This window comes from Saimiri boliviensis, chromosome 11 (assembly GCF_048565385.1).
Source record: "Saimiri boliviensis isolate mSaiBol1 chromosome 11, mSaiBol1.pri, whole genome shotgun sequence".
In the NCBI taxonomy this organism is placed as follows: domain Eukaryota; kingdom Metazoa; phylum Chordata; class Mammalia; order Primates; family Cebidae; genus Saimiri; species Saimiri boliviensis.
The window spans coordinates 15,780,416-15,799,232 of record NC_133459.1 but is presented as its reverse complement, the minus strand read 5'-3'; the positions used below and the strand labels follow the sequence as shown (position 1 = coordinate 15,799,232).

Genomic DNA, 18,817 nt, shown 5'->3' with positions numbered 1-18,817 from the left:
AAATACGCGAGACCAGCCTGGCAAATATGGTGAAACCCTGTCTTTACTAAGAATACAAACATTAGCCAGGTGTGCCTGTAGTCCCAGCTACTCGGGAGGCTGAGGCAGGAGAATTGCTTGAACCCAGGAGGTAGAAGTTGCAGTGAGCCAAGATCAGTCCATTGCACTCCAGCCTGGGCGACAGAGTGAGATTCTGTCTCAAAAAATAAAACAAAAGAAAAGAAAAATAATAGCCCCACTTTACGAATGAGAAAACTGAGACTCAGACATGGAAAGTGGTTTGCCACCCAGCTATTCTAGGACTTACAACTATTAGACTCCAGGTTCCTACTCTTTTTTTTTTTTTTTTTTTTGAGATGGAGTTTTGCTCTTGTCACCCAGGCTGGAGTGCAATGGCACAATCTCAGCTCACTGTAACCTCCATCTCCTGGGCTCAGGTGATTCTCCTGCCTCAGCCTCCCAAGTAGCTAAGGATTACAGGTGCCCACCACCACACCCAGCTAATTTTTGTATTTTTAGTAGAGATGGGGTTTTGCCGTTTGCCAGGCTGATCTCAAACTCCTGACCTCATGATCCACCCGCCTTGGCCTCCCAAAGTCTGGGTTTACAGGCGTGAGCCACAGTGCGGTCCTTCCATACTCTTATTTATTTAAAATTTAAAAAGTTTAGGCTAGGCACGGTGGCTCACGCCTGTAATCCCAGCACTTTGGGAGGCTGAGGTGGGTGGATCACCAGGTCAGGAGATTGAGACCAGCCTGGCCAACATGGTGAAACCCCATCTTTAATAAAAATGCAAAAATTAGCTGGGTATGGTGGTGCATGCCTATAGTCCCAGCTACTTCAGAGGCTGAGGCAGGAGAATCACTTCAACCAGAATGCGGAGGTTGCAGTGAGCCGAGATCGCGCCACTGCACTTCAGCCTGGCAACGGAGTGAGACTCCGTCTCAAAAAAAAAAAAATTTAGATTCGGGATACACGTATATTGTTACCTGAGTATACTGGTAGGCAATGGGCTTCTAGTGTATTCATTACCCAAACAGGGAACATTGTACCCGATAGGAAATTTTCCAACCCTCACCTCATGCTCATTCTCTCCATTTTTGGGGTCCTCAGTGTCTATTAATAATGTCCATCTCTGTATCTCTGTGTACCCAGTGTTTAGCTCCTACCTATACATGAGAACATGCAGTATTTGATATTTTCTGTTCACTTAGGATAATGCCTCCAGCTCCATCATGTTGCTGCAAAGGACATGATTTCATTTTTATTTTTTATTTTTTTTTGAGACGGGGTCTCACTCTGTCACTCAGGCTAGAATGCAGTGGTGGGATCTCAGCTTACTGCCACGTCCACCTCCTGGGCTCAAGCAATCCTCCTGCCTCAGTACGTAACAAAATGCCTGGCTGAGTTTTGCATTTTTTTGAGAGACGGTTTCTCCATGTCACCCAGGCTGGTCTTGAACTCCCAGACTCAAGCAATCCTCCCTCCTAAGCCTCCCAAAGTGCTGGGATTACAGGTATGAGCCACCCCTCCTGGCTGATTTCATTCTTTCTGATGCTGCCCATGCTCTTAACACGACACTCTCCTTCCCTAACTGCTACCTCCTGGCAAATTCTTTCTATTACTCAAGGCCCAGATCAAATGGCAGCCCCTCTGTGCAGCTGCCCATGAATCCCTGAGTTCTGGCTGCCGCTCCTGCTCTGTGTTCCCATAATTCCCAGCACTGTGCCTCGCATGTAGTAGGCACTCAATAAATATCTGTTGACAGGATGGATAAATGAGTGCCTCTGTTGTGGCACTTTCGTATATAAAGAATGTAAACGACTCTGCTTCCTCCATTAGATTGGAGGCAGCCCATCGAGGTGGAAAGGTCAGGATTTTGGCTGCAGGCCTAAGTGGGTTTGAATCCCAGCCCTGCTATTCAATAGCTGCGTGGCCTTAGGCAGTCACATCACCCCTCTGAGTCTCATCAGCAAAAAGAGCCCAACACATGCTTCCATTGCAATGACAATTAGGTAAGAATACACAGGCAGAGCACTGTGCTGGCACATAGTAGGTGCACAGCCATCTTCCGTGGGTCATGAGTCCTCAAGGGAGCGTCTCATTCTTTGTCACTGCCTAGACACAGCCTGTGCGTGCTAAGCACCTTGCACTGTCCGTCTCTCTGCCTGTTCCACTCACTCTTCCCCGCCTCCTACAGCCAGCTCCACGTCTCGGGCTCAGGCTCCCTCCAGGGGCCTTGAACAGTGAAGGCGCATAGTTCCTGACCACTGTAGCCGCTTTCTTTCTTGCACTGGGAAGCCTGGCTTGGCTAAACTGGAGGGAAACAAGATGCTTGGGGGTCAGGACTTTAATTCCTTTTAGCCAAGGAACCCTTTATTCTATACAACATCTTTTGCCGAATGTCAGTGCAAAACCAGAAAATCTGAACTACTGGATTTGAGGCACTGCCTTGGAACTCCAGGGCCCTGGGGAACCCAGTTTGAAAACTACTGTGGTAGGTCCTGCTGGCTCCTCCCTGAACTGTAACCCCCAGCTCCAGAAGAAGAGGGTGGCTGGGGTTCCCCAGTAGAATTGGGTGCAGTCTCTGCCTGGGCCTCGGGTATGCTGTGAAGAGAGGGAGGAATGGGGCCGAGGAATGTTAAAAACATAGTGGATGATAGCAAGACAATGCCTGGGGGCCACAGTGACACTCAGAACAAAGGTGGGCGCGCCCTCGCCCTCAAGCGCAGCCTCCAGAGGGTGAATCCCGCTCGGCCCAGGCAGTGCCAGCCTCACCTGCTCACAGAGGCTTTCCCAGATCCCCCAGTCTGAGGTGGAATCCCCATATGTGTCCCTGTTATGGTGCATAGGCGACCTGAGGGCGTCTTGTTTGCTGCTTGACTCCCTGTCTGTCCCCCGACCCCCTACAGCACCCCCGAGCCCCAGGGAAGCTGCTAGGTGGGAAGGCGGCAGGGTGTTTATAACCTGGGGTCTGAAGCCAGAGCCCTGGTGGAGGCAACCATAGAATCTGACTCCCAGCATTGTTGTGAGATACTGGGAGGTGCTCTGGAGGATGTACAGCCCCATGCAAGCCTGGAGCACTCTTGACATAAGTGACTCCATCTTTGAAAAAGACTCCGTCTTACATTTCAGAAGGTACCATGCCAACAGGGACCAGACATTTGCCTAATCAATGGAGACTGCACCCAACCAGATAGGGACATAAGCAGGTACACTCCATTACCATCAGTCCTCACGAGAGGACCTAGCTATAAAAAGAGCAGGTTTTCACTAGCTCAAGATAACTGTCTTTCTTTCTTTTCTTTTTTTTTTTGTTTTGAGATGGAGTCTCTGTCTTCCAGGCTGGAGTGCAATGTCACATTCTCCATTCACTGCAACCTCTGTCTCCCGGGTTCAAATGATCCTCCTGCCTCAGCCTCCCAAGTAGCTGGGATTACAGGCGCCTGCCATCACGCCCGGCTAATTGTTGTATTTTTAGTAGAGACGGGGTTTTCACCACGTTAGCCAGGCTAGTCTTGAGCTCCTGACCTCAAGTGATTCACCCGCCTTGACCTCCCAAAGTGCTAGGCTCACAGGCGTGAGCCACCGCACCCAGATTTTCTGATGGAAATAGCATCAGTAGGGGCCAGGTGCGGTGGCTCATGCCTATAATCCCAGAACTTTGGATGGCCGAGGCGGGCAGAACGCCTGAGGTCAGGAGTTTGGGAGCAGCCTGACCAACATGAAGAAACCCCATCTCTACTAAAAGTACAAAAAAATTAACCGGGTGTGGTGGCGTACACCTGTAATCCCAGCTACTGGGGAGGCTGAGGCAGGAGAATAACTTGAACTTGGGAGGCAGAGGTTGCAGTGAGCCAAGATTGCACCATTGCACTCCAGCCTGGGCAATAAGAACGAAACTGTGTCTGAAAAAAAAAAAAAGAAAAGAAAAGAAATAGCATCAACCTGACCTCGTGGAAAGACACTAACGTGCATGGATCTGACCACGCCTGACCTGGTACCACTCAGGACAAAGCTCCAAGCAGTAATGGAGAGGAGCCAAGCCCTCTGGACCGCCTGGGCACCCTGCTGGCCTCTTGAGCTGCGCTGCCTCCATGCCACACCCTGGGGTGTTACAACCCCCACCTCCTCACCATGTTGGGGAAAAAGGCTTCGGCCTTGAACTCTTTGAGCTTGAAGAGCTGCGGGATGTCGATGATGTCGCTCTCAGCCAGACCCAGCTCTCGCTTCAGCAGCTCCCGGTTCCAGTCGATGCAGCGCTGGTTGGGGGGGCGGGGGCGTGAGTGGGGGACTGCTGGGTGTGGGGGACAGTGTGGAGCTGAGGCCCCTGGGCCAAAGGAAGGACTTGGACAAGGTCAGGAAGGCAGTGAGGGCAGCTGCCAGCCCCCCCGTCCCCACCCCCTGCACAGAGAGGCCTCTGGCCAGTGCTCTCGGGGGACCCTGCGGCCTCCTGCTCCCTCTGCTCCCTCAGCCTCTCCCAGTGTCTGTCTCTGTTCCTGCTTCTGTGTCTCCGTCTTCCAGCCCATCCTGAGGTCCTGAGGGAGACTCCTGCCAAATGCCCCTAGTCACTGGGAAGGTGGCTGGTGGGCAGGGGGAGCATCAGATGTGCTGGGGTGTGGGCACCCAGGCTCGTACCTCCACACATAAATTGTGTTCTCTCAGTGTCTTGTTTGACAGAATGTTCTTTATTTTCTGCTGGTTTTTTTCTGTCATGGAGAAAAAGAAAAAAAAGGCAAATGAATTCAGAGGTCAATTTCCCTCTTCCCAGTCAGTGCCGGGGGACTCAGTGTTCCTATCTATAAAGTGGAGGCAGTAACAATTCTTATCATACAGGTTTGTTGTGAGCATCTGGGAGTCATTTTTTTTTTTTTTTTTTTTTTTTTTGAGACTGAGTCTCACTCTGTCACCCAGGCTGTAGTGGTGAGATCCTGGCTCACTGCAACCTCCACCTCCCAGGTTCAAGCAATTCTCTGGCCTCAGCCTCCCGAGTAGCTGGGATAGCAGGTGTGCACCACCACGCCCAGTTCATTTCTTGTATTTTTAGTAGAGATGGGGTTTCACTGTGTTAGCCAGGACGGTCTCAATCTCCACCTGCCTCAGCTTCCCAAAGTGCTGGGATAACAGGCATTAGCCATCGCACCTGGCCTTTTTTATTTTTAATGCATTTTAATGCCCCTACACTAACAGGAGCAGCACAAAAGACAGGCAACATTAAAAATATCTATTTGCATGTAGGATAGTTTAGTGAACGGATGGAATCTACTGTGTGACAAAATGCTATGGATACTATTTAGTTGCTATAGATAAGAAATGTTCTGGTTTTAGGTGGGGCGCAGTGGCTCATGCCTGTAATCCCAGCACTTTGGGAAGCTGAGGTGAGTGGATTACTTGAGGTCAGGAGTTCAAGACCATCCCAGCCAACATGGTAAAACCCTGTTTCTACTAAAAATACAACAATTAGCCAGGCGTGGTGGCAAGTGCCTATAATCCCAGCTGAGGCAGGAAATTAAGAGGCTGAGGCAGGAAAATCACTTGAACCAGGAGGCGGAGGTTGCAGTGAGCCGAGATCGCGCCACTGCACTCCAACCTGGGCAACAGAGGAAAACTTCATCTCAAAAAAAGAGAATGTCCAGAAAAATTTAACAGGTTTACTTATAATTATAAAGTTGAACCACTGAAACTTGTTCACAGAAACATTTTGCTTTGCATTAATGCTAAATTATCTTATCTCCAAAGAGATCACATCGAGAGAGGAAAAAACAGGTCCGCCCTCGCCTGATGCCACACGACATTCACAGACCCCAGACGGAGCTCTCAGGCACACGGGTTTCTCAACTCTGGGCCTGGCCCATGTCTGTGAGCTCTATTGACAAGAATAATATTTCTTTCTTTCTTTTTTTTTTTTTTTTGAGATGGAGTCTTGCTCTGTTGCCCAGGCCGGAGTATAGTGGCACGATCTTGGCTCTCTGCAACCTCTGCCTCCTAGGTTCAAGGGATTCTCCTGCCTCAGCCTCCTGAGTAGCTGGGACTACAGGCATGTGCCAGCATGCCTGACTAATTTTGTATTTTTAGCAGAGACGGGGTTTCACCACATTGGCCAGGATGGTCTCGATTTCTTGACCTCATGATCCACATACGTCAGCCTCCCAAAGTGCTGGGATTACAGGGGTGAGCCACCGCGCCTGGCCGAAAGAGTAATGTTCCATTCTGTGCCGCAGCCAGACCGAACCTCCCATCAGGTCCTCACACGCCTCACGCTTTCTCCTGCCTCTGAGCCTCCACTCGCCCTGTCCCTCTACCCTCAGTGTCTCTCTTCCTCTCTTTACCTGCCCCGTTTGCCCGGCCAGCTCCTACCTGCATGCTCCTGCTTGGCCTTGCCTCCTCCAAGAAGCTTCCCTGAGCTCCATCCACTCAGACACCCCTCAGAGCCCCTGTGTTGGAGCTGTTCTGTTGACTCTCTCCGCCCCGGGCCTGTGAGCCCAGAGGGCCGCAAGCTGCTCTGCTCTGTTCACGCAGTCTCCCCAGTACTTGGCATGGTGTCGGGCACACCGTAAGTCCTCCTGGCACACAGTAGGTCGATGATTCCCTCCAGGCAACAGGAGACCCCGGGAAGCAGGAAGGTGTACAGATGGGAGAACAAGGCAGGGCTGACTTACTCTTGACCCCTTGGAACATCATGGCCTCCCCGTGGCCCTCATTCTGCTGCTCTTGGAACAGTCTGTAGCAGGCCCTGGGGCTGGCCAGGAGCAGCCGGAAGCCCTGAAGGCAGAAACACTGGGGTTAGAGGTCAGCTTTGCCCCTGGGGCTCCCAAGGAGGATGGATCTGCTGAGGGTGGGAGGAGTGTAGACTTGGACCCAAGCTGGATACCTCCTCTACTCCCATCCTAAGGTGAAGAAAAATAGCCTCAGACAAGCAAAGTTGCCCCCCACCCCAGGCAGAGGCAGAGAGTCTACCCAGGAAGGAGCCATGCTTCCTGCAGGCAGCCCCCAAGATCGTACCTTCCTGTCGGGAGCAGGTACAAAGCTCAGGAACTCGTCCACGTGGCCCACGGAGAGCCAGTCAGAATAGAGCTTCACGGGGGCCTGCACCTGCTGGGCGCTGAGGAAGTCCTGTAGGGCCTGGTGCATCTCCTGGCTGTAAGGGCTGTCACGGCAGGGGTAAAGGCGTGTGATTGACAGCAAGGGCTACGGGGAAGTCTCTGAAGGACAAAGGGCTTGGCAAAAAGTTCAGGGTTCTCCTTCACCGAAGAAAGGCATGCAGGAGCCTGGAATGCCTTTATTTTCGCCCCTAACATTTGAGAAATTAAGGAATTGTCGTTCTAGTTTTATTGGGGGAAACTGAGGCACAGAGTCACTAAGGTGAGTAGGGCAGAGGTTAGCCTCAGAAAGCACTGCCTCTTGAATTAGGCGAGAGGCTGGTGTTCAGGGTTTGCATGGGGTTTAGAGCCAGTCTGACCTAAGTTGGTGATCTCTCATTAGCTGTGTGGCCTTGGGGACATGTCCTCACCTGCTTGAGTTCAGTTTTCTCCTAAAAATCCCTTAGCGTTCCAGTGCCTTGCTTTTCCTATTTTTTTTTTTTTTTTTTTTTTTTTTGAGACAATCTTGCTCTGTTGCCCAGGCTGGCACAATTTTTGCTCACGGCAACCTCTGCCTCCCAGGATCAAGTGATTCTCCTGCCTCAGCCTCCCTAGTAGCTGGGATTACAAGTGTGTGCCACCACGCTCAGCTAATTTTTGTATTTTTAGTTGAGACAGGGTTTTACCATGTTGGTCAGGCTGGTCTCGAACTCCTGATCTCAGGTAATCCACCCACCTCGGCCTCCCAAAGTGCTGGGGTGGCAGGCGTGAGCCACCGCGCCCGGCCCCTTCTTCTTGTTCAATCGGTTCTAGCCATCCTGGCCTTCTTGCACGCAGGCACTCACTCCCACCTCAGGGCCTTTGCACACACACTTTCATCTGCTGGGAACTCTCCCAGATCTCCACGAGGCCCTGTCCTTCCTGTCATTAGGCCTGAGTTCAATAGCCCCTCCCCTGGTCACCCTAACAGTTCCTGTTTCTCCTCTGCCCCTCTCTTGCTTTTGTCACTATTTGAAATTATCTTGTTTACTTTTCTGTCATCTGTTTCCTCCGCAAGAGTAGTGGTAAGGACTTGTCTTTGGTGCCCACAGCTGCATTCCCAGCTCCCAGCACATTCTGATGCCCAGTAAATATTCACCGACTGGAAGAGGGTGAGGGGCAGAGCTGGAACTGAACTTGGGTCACTGGGCTCCAAAGCCCGCGTTCCTCACCCTGCACTGGATTCCTTTCACACTTCCTAAAGTCTGTTGGGCCCTCTGGGGTTGGAAGCGGATAGGGGAGGCTTCCACTCTGGCCCACGGCATCCCTGGGTTCTGGCTGCGCCTTCCTGTTCTCCCCTCCTTACCTGGGATAACAGCTGCTCCCGAAGAGAATCCTGCCCAGTGGGTATTCCTTCCCCCTGACTGTGACCGGGGGGCTCACTTCCAGGTTCCCAAAAGAGTCCAAACCGCTGGCACCCCCAGCTTGGGGCCCTCGAGTTACGTAGCCAAAGTCTGGACCCTGAGATAGGAGAAGGGAGTGCCAGGAGTTAGAGGAATGAGGTCCCAGTTGAAGCGGGGGGTGTCCAAGTTTACAGATAAACTTGGGCACGGGAAGTAACTCAGAACCATCTGCAGCGGGCACATAGCAGGCACTGTTATTGTGTGTGGAATATTAAAAGAATATTGAGTTCATTCAGTGGACAAGAAAAGGGACTAGCATCTGTTAGGTCCCTAATGCATGGCAGCTGCTTGGTAAATCTTAACTTGGCATAAAACAAATCTGCAAAACATCTCTTTTAGTTTTTCTTAAGACAGAGTCTCGTTCCGTTGCCCAGGCTAGAGTGCAGTGGTATGATCTCAGCTCACTGCAACCTCTGCCTCTGGCTTCAAGCGATACTCCTGCCTCAGTCTCCTTAATAGCTGGGACTACAGGTGTACCTCACCATGCCCAGTAATTTAGTAGAGATGGGGTTTCACATGTTGGCCAGGCTGATCTCGGATTCCTGTCCTCAAGTGATCCATCTGCCTCAGCCTCCCAAAGTGCTGGGATTACATGAGCTGCCATGCCCAGCCACGTTTGTTCTCTTAAAGTTCTGGAGACCGGAAATCTGAAATCAGTTTCACTGAGCTTAAGTCCAGAGCTGGTTCCTCCTGGAGGCCCTGAGGGAAGAATCTATTATATTTCCTTGTCTTTTTCAGCTTCTAATAGCCACCTTGGCTGGCAGCCCCTTCTTCCATCTTCAAAAGATCTCCACTCCCCGCTTCCAGGATAAACCAGAATAAACACTGTAATCACAAAGCCCTAACATAAGCACATTCAGCAAAGTCTCCTTTGCCACATAAAGAGACATCAGGTTGGGGATTAGGATGTAGAGGGGCCGTTATTCAGTCCCCCACCCATCCCCCCTGCCCCCAGGAGAAGGTGCACCTAGCCTTCTACACATACATGGTCCATTCTCTGGGGCTTCGTGGGGGCCACGAACTCCCTGAGAGTAGACTCCAAATTGTGTGCCCAGGTGTGAGTTTCTGGGAAGGTGAGTAGGTCTCGAGGAGGTCTGCGATCTGCAAATTTACTTCTTCACTGCAGTTTTGACCTCCTGGGCTCAAACGATCAGCTGCCTCAGCCGCCCGAGTAGCTGGGACCACAGGCGGATGCATCACACCTGGCTAATTTTTAAAGTTGTTTTTCCTGTAGAGATGGAGTCTCACTATGTTGCCCAGGCTGGTCTCAAACTCCTGGGCTCACTCTTCCTGCCTCAGCTCCTGGAGTGTTGGGATTATGGGTGTAAGCTCCTGTGCCAGGCCTGATTCCACAAATTTAAAAACCACACTTCCAATTCCTCTCCCCACCTCTCTCTAAAATCCAGGCCACCCTGCCTTCCCCCGCCCATCAAAACTTTCCTCACCCGGGTCTCCATGAACACACAGCCAGGCCCCGACGGCAATGCCTGAGCCTCGCCTTCCCCCTCAGAAGCCCCTGAATCAGCCGGTCACGGCTGTGTTCTCGGCACGCTTTCTGCACTTGGCTTTTGGGACCCCGAGGGATCCTGGTTCACCTCCAACCTCACTTGCCCCTTCAGTGGTCCTGCCGAGTCTCATGGAATTACATCCACGAGCCGACACCCCTCATGTTCATTCGCATCTCTGGGCATCCCTTCCCTCCCAAACGTCAGATATGTATCCGGGCTCACCTGACCTCCCACTGGGACGCTGACCAAATACCTCCCACCTGCCCTAAACAGAACTGTGGGTCCCCTCCTCCCACCCCCTCATTCCCCATCAACCTGTTCCTCCTCCCGAGATCCTCCCCGCCCAGGGGACGGTGCCCGCCAGCCAGAGGCCACAGCCTTGCTGTCAGCGTTGGCTTGCCGCTCTCAGAGCGGGGGTCAGAACGTCCTGCTGGCGCTGCTTTCAATCTCACAGCTTCCCGCCTTCTCCCCGCCACGGGCCGCCTGCACCGAAGCCCGAGTCACCTGCCCGCTCCCCTTCCCCTTGCCTCTGCTCCCTTTTCTCAACACATAGCCAGGGCTTGTTCCCTTTTCTAACAAACCAGATCGTAATCCTCCTCTGTTTAAGACCCTGTGATGACTCTCAGTTTTTAAATAAGTGGTCTTAACAGTGGCCAACAAGCCCAAACCCATCCTGTCATCCCGTCCCCTCCTTATCACCTTTCTGACCACAGTCTCTCCTATGACGTCCCATCTCCTCCCTGACCCCCTCTCCTCCCACCTCCCACCTCCTCCCTGATCCCCTCTCCCATCACGCCTCTGGTTGCTGTGCTCCACCCCTCCAGGTCTCTTGCTGTTCCTTGAACACTCAAGGCGTCTCCTGCCCGGGCCTTTGCACTGGCTGTTTCACTGCCTACAGCACTCTTTCCCCAGACATCCACCCACATGGACAGCCCACTCACCTCCCTCAAGCCTTTGCTCCAAGGTCACCTTCTCTGTGAAGCCCCCCTGACCATCCTATTTAAAAACGTTCTTTTTGAGACTGGGTCTCACTCCTGCTCACGCTGGAATGCAGCGGCGTGATCATGGCTCACTGCAGCCTCACCCTTCAGGATTCAAGGATCCTCCCACCTCAGCCTCCCAAGTAGCTGGAACTGTAGGCATGCACCAGCACACCCAGTTTTTTGTTTTTTGGGTTTTTTGGGTAGAGACAGGGTTTTACTATGGTGCCTAGGCTGGTCCTGATTTCCTGGGCTTAGTAATCCACCCGCCTTGGCCTCCCAAAGTGGTGGGATTACAGAAGTGAGCCATCACCCTCAGCTTTAAGAATGTAATCTAATCTACCCTCCCTACCACCCTGGTACCTGTGAGCCCCTCCATTCCAGTCTACTGTCTTCCTGTAGCTTTTTTTTTTTCTTCCTCTGAGACAAGGTCTCATCTGTTGCCCAAACTGAAGTACAGTGTTACAATCAGGACTCACTGCAGCCTCGACCTCCTGGTCTCCAGCGATCCTTCTGCCTCAGCCTCTCTAGTAGTTGGGACTACAGGCATGTGTTAACATGACTAGCTAATTAAAAAAAAATTTTTTTTTCAGATGGAGTCTAGCTCTGTCACCCAGGCTGGAGTGCAGTGGCACAATCTTGGCTTACTGCAACCTCTGCCTCCCGGGTGATTCTCCTGCCTCAGCCTCCCGAGTAGCTGGGATTGTCAGTGCCTGCCACTGTGCCTGGCTAATTTTTGTATTTTTAGTAGAGATGGGGTTTAACCATCTTGGCCAGGCTGGGCTCGAACTCCTGACCTCGTGATCTACCTGCCTAGGCCTCCCAAAGTGCTGGGATTACAGGCATGAGCCACCGCATATGGCCAAAACAAATTTTTTTTTTTTGTAGGGACAAGGTCTCATTATGTTGCTTAGTCTTGTCTCAAACTCCTGGGCTCAAACAATTCTCCCACGTTGGCCTTCCAAGGTGCTAGGATCACTGGCATGAACCACCACACACAGCACCTGCAGCTCTTAACGTCACCTTCTAAGGAACCATATAACTGCTTTATTATATTCATCGTCTGCTATCTGTCTCTCTGGGCCAGAACGGCCCCTCTGTGGGTTCAGGGACCTTGGCGTTGCTCACTGTCATATCCCAAGTGCCTAGAACAGGGCCTGGCTGAGTAGGTATTCAAACAGTGTTTGATGAATGAATGTAAATTCATCCACATTCCTGACCTGACTGTTGCTGTGAGAGGGGGTCAGTTACATAGCTTGCAGGCTTGGATTCTTTAGGCAAATGTTGGGGTGTCCATAGTCTGCAGAAGCGGCTCCCCAAGAGTGGGCTGTGCAGGGGACACTCACGGGTTCGAGGCGATGCAGCCTGGGGCGCAACGTCGGAGAGCTGTTGCCCTTCTCATTTCCTCTCGTTTTTTTTCTTTTTTCCTTTTTCTTAATCATACTCACGTAAGCACCTGATGCCCTTCTCATTTTCCTCCAGTCTTTCTGGTTCCTCAAAAATTAAAGTTTCAGGCCAGGCGCACTGGCTCATGCCTGTCACCCTAGCCCTTTGTGAGGCTGAAGCTGGTGGTTCACAAGCTCGGGAGTTCAAGACCAGCCTGGCCAAGATGGTGAAACCCCGTCTCTATTAAAAATACAAAAATCAGCCAAGCGTGGTAGCGGGTGCTTCTATTCCCAGCTACTCGGGAGGCTGAGGCAGAGAATTGCTTGAACCCAGGAGGCGGAGGTTGCAGTGAGCTGAGGTTGCAGTGAGCTAAGGTTGCACCACTGTGCTCCAGCCTGGGGGACAGAGCGAGACTCCGCCTCAAAAACTAAATAAATAAATACAAATTAAAAATTCAAGTGTCAGTGATGCAAACACATCCTTGACACCTGCTAATCTCTCACTTTAACAACCAGAGAGCCGACCTCGAGCTCAGAGATGCTGCAGTCACTTGTAAGGAGCCGGCTTGGGTAGCATGATTTTGCTTCAGTTCTGTTGAACTTCACAGCTGCCTTTTGTCTGCGGAAAGTGCTGCTGGTTCCCCACGGACGCCGGTGGGAGAACATTTACTGATGCTGCTTACAGAACCAACGGCCACTGCGTGTCAAGCTTCGTGCCAGCTGCCCAGTGGACAGCATAAGTCACAACAGACTCAGGCCAAGCAGCGCAGGCAATGAAAAGTAGTTGAGCAACTCTGTCATTAAAACAAAATACACTGAGAAGTCAAGAGGGGCCTGTAGTGGAGAAGGTGGGGGTGGGGGCAGGGGTCCCTCCTTCAGCATCAGGGAAGACCTCACTGAGTAGGGAATGGAAGCTGAGACCTGAAGGCTGAGAAGCAGCCAGCCTCGTGAACAGGGAACAGCATTGCAGGCAGAGGGAACGGCGTGTGCAAAGGCCAAGAGGTGGGGAAACGTTAGGCAAGTTTGAAGAATGGGAAGGTCAGTGGAGGTGGGGCTGGGTAAGGGACAGCCAGAGTGACCCACGATGGCGCTGGAAAGGCAGGTAGAGCCAAAGCCTGGTGACAAGGGTGACTTTTTCTCCAATTCTTTTCGTTCTGAGTGATTTTTTTTTTTTCTTTGAGACAGATTCTTGCTCTGTTGCCCAGGCTGGAATGCAGTGGCATGATCTTGGCTCACTGCAACCTCTGTCTCCTGGGTTCAAGGGATTCTCCTGCCTCAGCCTCCCGAGTACTTGGGATTACAGGCTCCCACCACCACACCCAACTAATTTTTGTATTTTTAGTAGAGGCAGGGGTTTCACTGTGTTGGCCAGGCTGGTCTCAAACTTCTGACCTCAGGTGACCTGCCTGCCTTGGCCTCCCAAACTGCTAGGATTACAGGTGTGACCACCGCACCCGGCCTCGTTTTGAGTGATTGAGTCAGAATACGCAGATGTGCTTAGCTGAGGCCCCAGTGCCGCCTGCCTTCACCCAAAGCTGTCTGTGGGAAAGGGGAAGGCGACTGTGCCGAGGAGTCCATCTGTCCAGCAGGCCGTGTGGCATCAGAAAATCTGGTCTTTGTCATACTTGGAACATCAAAATAGGAGACACAGCCACTGAACAAGGTAGGACTGGAACCAGTGGGAAGAGGGTAAAGTCACGGTGGCAGCCAGCTGGTTCGCCCCAACGCTGCTGAAACAGGATGCACTGCACCCCGTGGCTGAGCACACGCTGTGAATTCAACAGCCTCTCTGCATCCCCACCACTCAGCTCACGGCTTGGCCAGGAGGAAGTGAGACTCAGGACAAGTTGCTGAGTTTAACTGAAGTTTCCTTCTGAAGCCTCTGTGGGGGCAGGGCCACCATCCCTTCCCTTGGGATACAGCACAGATGCTTGTCGGGAAGCCGTTCGTCCTAGCAAACCTTGTACCCCACATTCCTTCCTTCCTTTTCTCTGGGCACCTTGAGCCACGGGGCTGCCAGGGCTCCGAGTGCAGGCCTGGGGCCTTCCTGGGAAAGCAGGAAGAGGGAGGCAGGGCGGGGAAGAGCATGCTGACCAAGCCAGACTGGCCGGGTTTGAACTCCAACTTCTCCACTCTGAGCCTCAGTTTCTTCTTCTATAAAATGGGCCTATTGATAGCATCTCCATGAACGTTTATCAAATTAAACGAGTCAGTGCAGGGAAAGAACGCAGCACTGGCTGACACACAAGTCATGCTCAATAAGTGCAACTCATTATTGTTGTTGTTATTATTCTGTACTCAGTTTGCATCAACCTGCCAGGCTAGTCAAGCACGAGTGACCAGTATGTCACTTCCCACCTCCATATGGACAGCCTCTGACTGATAAAGTCACACCCAGGAAACGACCACTGATCCCCAAACCCCCACATCCCAGATGGAGCCCCTGAAGGCCAAACCTCACCCAAAGACAGAGCCTCCAGCTGGGCATTGGGAAGGACTCCAGCCCTGGCCCCACTGCCACCTTCGGGCAAAAGCATCTTCAAGAGCACAAGGAAGCCCAAGCCTAAGCCACCTCCTCGGCAGGGCAACCCGGAGACCAAGCTGAGCTCACAGGTGACAAGGGCTTTGGGAAATGAAGAGCCAGATCTTATCTTGGTAATAACAGAAATAACAAGCCCCACCTGCATCAGCCGCTGGGTTCAAGGAGTTCTCCTGCCTCATTCTCCTAAGTAGCTGGGATTACAGGTGTCTGCCTCCACGCCTGGCTCATTTTTGTATAGTAGAGTTTGGGTTTCGCCATGTTGGCAAGGCTGATCTCGAACTTCTGACCTCAGGCGATCTGCCCACCTCAGCCTCTCAAAGTGCTAGGATTACAGGTATTTACCATCACGCCCAACTTCATTCTGAGGCTGCTAAAGCCTGCTTTAGCAGGAATGCCACCTGCTTGCACTGGGCTAGTCAGCCACAGCCGCAGGCAGCAAAGACAGGCTAAAAGGAGGAAGCCTCAAGACAAGGGGGTTTCGGCACCTGTGCCCCCTCCCCACCATGCAGGTACCATCACACGTTTGATGGGAAACTCCTTCAGGCCTCTGTTCCTTGGAGAGTCAAAGACCACAGGCAGCGTTTTGTGTGGAGCTTGGATGTAGCCGATCTCCATTTCATCCTGTGGGAATGAGTGGAGAGGAGGCTGTTGCATGCGCTGCCCCTCTTGGTGCCCGACACCAGGACGGAGGCACGAAACCATCCATGCCCTCTCACCCTTGCAGTCAAGGGCACATTCCCACGAGATGTTTGATCTCAGAGAAGGGGCTCGGAAAGCAGAGCTGATTGCCCGGGACTTGCCCCGTGCACAAGAGGCCATGAGCCTGCAGGACTGCCCTTCCCACCCACTCCTGGTGGTGCCTGGGCTGGTGCTGGGGACCCCCGGCAAGCAAAACTCAGACCCCCTCCTCAAGGTGAGGAAACCTGGGAGCCAGGCAGTGAACACCAGGGCTAGGAGGTGATGAGGGGGCGAGGGGTCTGTGGGGACACAGAGGAGAGGCTCCTGATGCAGCTAGGAATGGCCAGAGAAGGGCCTCCTGGTGGCAGGGCTCCCAGCATCCTCCTCAAAGGAGGGCAGATAAGACCCAGCCTGGGCCACTGGAGTGGGCAAAAGAGCCCAGGGAGGTTTCAGAAATGAATCTGCTGCAAATTCCACCTCCACAGGCTCATATTCTAGCAAGCAGATGTGATAGTGGCATAATCACTACTATAAGTTACTATTAGGTTGAACCAGATGGAAGTTCCACTCTTGCAAACCAAAAATGGCCCATATCAGCAGCTTCACACAGTTCAACCTGGTATCAAAAAGATGGAACGGCAAGAGAGGAAAAGACGATGTCATGTGGGGGCTGAAGAGAAAGAGAGAAGAATTTCTGCTGGGGATGATGGGGGAAATTTGTGGATGAGCAATATTTGTGCTGGGATTCACCGGTATGAATTGGAGGCAGGGGATGGGAATGGGGAAGTGGGTCCAAGAGACAGCACTGCAGGGCGTGGCATGGAAGGGCAGAGTCCTGAGAGGCAAAGCAAGGCAGTGGCAGGAAGGGTCAGTGCCACCCACCAAATGCCCATGGGCACTGCCCAGTGCCAGGCATTGGGGTGCTGGGCCAGAGGAGGCCTGGTCTTAGTCCTTGGGGCACTCTGGCATGATGGGGGAGTGGCATGGAAATAGAGAATGATAATCAGATGTTGCCGGGCACAGCAGCAGGCTGGCCCCAAGCGACGGAGGCAGCCAGGCTGAGAGGGCCCTGGAAGCAGACTGAGCAGGAGGAGGTGGGAGCCATGGAAAGTGCTGGAGCTGGGGCGTGGCCGGACCTTGTGGCTGAGCTCAAGATGGACAGTGGGAGGAAGGACCACTCAAGGGACGGGTTGAGCACCAGTCTCCCGAGCTTCACATTGTTACCCAGGGCCACCTGAGTGTTTACAAGCAGGAAGGTGGCTTTTGTCTTGGTGACTGCAGCGGGTCTACAATGGCTCACGGTAAACGCTGGACGAACCACTTGCTCGAGCTTTCTGATACAAGGACCTCACTTGCTCGAGCTTTCTGATACAAGGACCTCTCAAGTTCCCACTTCCCGGTCCCTCTAAGGAAGGGTGACTGAGAAGGCACCAGGCTGAACCCCAGGAGCCCAGCCAGGTCCCCCAAGTGTCTCGGCCCTCAGGGACCTTCACCCTGCCCGCCCGCAGGGCACATACCTGCATCCACTGGTCATCCATGTTCTCCTCCTCGGGGCAGATGGTCAGCTTGCACTTGGCTTTCTTGGCCAGATCAATTACTGACTTCAGGAAGTCTTCATTTTCAAAAATGCTAGAGAGAGCAGAAAAGCAGCTTCTGAGTGCTCTGGATTTTGAAGCTTGGCCTGGAAGGACAGGGAGGGACCACAGGTGCTCAGGGGACACCTGTAGCCTGAACAGAAGCTCCTGGCACATCCAGTCCATCTTCTGTTAGCAGGCATTATCTCATTGAATCCATCTAACAAGCCACAAGGCAGCCACTAGCGGGTACCCCTTCCACCTGTGTATTAGTCTGTTTTCATGCTGCTGATAAAGACATACCCAAGACTGGGAAGAAAAAGAGGTTTAGCTGGACTTATAGTTCCACAGAATCATGGCGGGCAGTGAAAGGCACTTCTTACATGGTGGCAGCAAGAGAAAATGAGAAAGAAGCAAAAGCAGAAATCCCCGATAAACACCATCAGATCTCAGACTTATTCACTACCGTAAGAATAGCATGGGGGAACCACCCCCATGATTCAAACTATCTTCCACCGGGTCCCTCCCACAAGACGTGGGAATTGTGGGTGTATAATTAAAGATGGGATTTGGGTGGAGACACAGAGCCAAACCATATCATCCTGCCCCTGGTCCCTCCAAATCTCATGTTCTCACATTTTGAAACAAATGATGACTTCCTTGAAGTCTTAACTCATTTCAGCATGAACCCAAAAGTTCACAGTCCAAAATCTCATCTGAGACAAGCAAGTCCCTTCTACCTATGAGCCTGCAAAATCAAAAGCAAGCTAGTTACTACCTAGACACAATGCGGGTACAGGTATTAGGTAAACACTGCCATTCCAAATGAGAGAAATTGGCCAAAACAAAGGAGTTACAGGGCCCACGCAAGTCTGAAATCCAGTGGGACAGTCAAATTTTAAAGCTCCAAAATGTTTTTTTCGTTTGTTTGTTTGTTTGTTTGTTTAAGTAGAGACAGGGTTTCTCCACATTGATCAGGCTGGTCTTGATCTCCTGACCTCAGGCGATCTGCCCACCTTGGCCTCCCAAAGTGCTGGGATTACAGGTGTGAGCCACCACGCCTGGCCTAAAACTCCAAAATCTTTAAAATCATTTAAAAATTTAAAATATTTTTAAAATATTTGACTCCAGGTCTCATATCCAGGTCACGCTGATGCAAGAGGTGGATTCCCAATGTCCTGGGCAGCTTCACCCCTGTGCTTTGCACTGGCTGGTGTTGAATGTCTGTGGCGTTTCCAGGTGCATGGTGCAAGCTGTTGGTGGATCTACCGTCTGGGGTCTGGAGGACAGTGGCCCTGTTCTCACAGAACCACAGCGTGGTGCCCCAGTAGGGACTCTGTGTGAGGGCTCCAACCTCACACTTCCCTTCTGCACTGCCCTACAGAGGTGCTCCATGAGGGCCCCACCTCTGCTGCAAACTTCTGCCTGGGCATCCAGGCATTTCCATACATCTCCTGAAATCTAGGCAGAGGTTCTCAAACCCCAATTCTTGACTTCTGTGCGCTTGCAGGCTCAGCACCATGTGGAAGCTGTCAAGGCTTGGGGCTTGCACCCTCTGAAGCCGCAGCCTGAGCTCTATGTTGGCCTCTTTAAGCCATGACTAGAGAGGGTGGGACACAGGTCCTCAAG

The 18,817-nt window shown here is 52.2% G+C and overlaps 1 protein-coding gene across 3 annotated transcripts in view; it reads right to left on the bottom strand.

Moving 5' to 3' along the window:
• PADI4 (peptidyl arginine deiminase 4) overlaps nt 1–18,817 on the bottom strand; it is a 36,331-nt gene that overhangs the window by 867 nt on the left and 16,647 nt on the right. For all 3 annotated transcript variants that reach the window (XM_039474039.2, XM_074380150.1, XM_074380151.1), the window contains 7 exons: nt 17,132–17,243; nt 15,450–15,557; nt 8,425–8,579; nt 7,003–7,147; nt 6,660–6,762; nt 4,639–4,709; nt 4,137–4,262 (listed from right to left, as the gene is read on the bottom strand). In XM_039474039.2, coding sequence (XP_039329973.1) covers nt 4,137–4,262; nt 4,639–4,709; nt 6,660–6,762; nt 7,003–7,147; nt 8,425–8,579; nt 15,450–15,557; nt 17,132–17,243 — 820 coding nt within the window. The remainder of the gene's footprint in view (nt 1–4,136; nt 4,263–4,638; nt 4,710–6,659; nt 6,763–7,002; nt 7,148–8,424; nt 8,580–15,449; nt 15,558–17,131; nt 17,244–18,817) is intronic.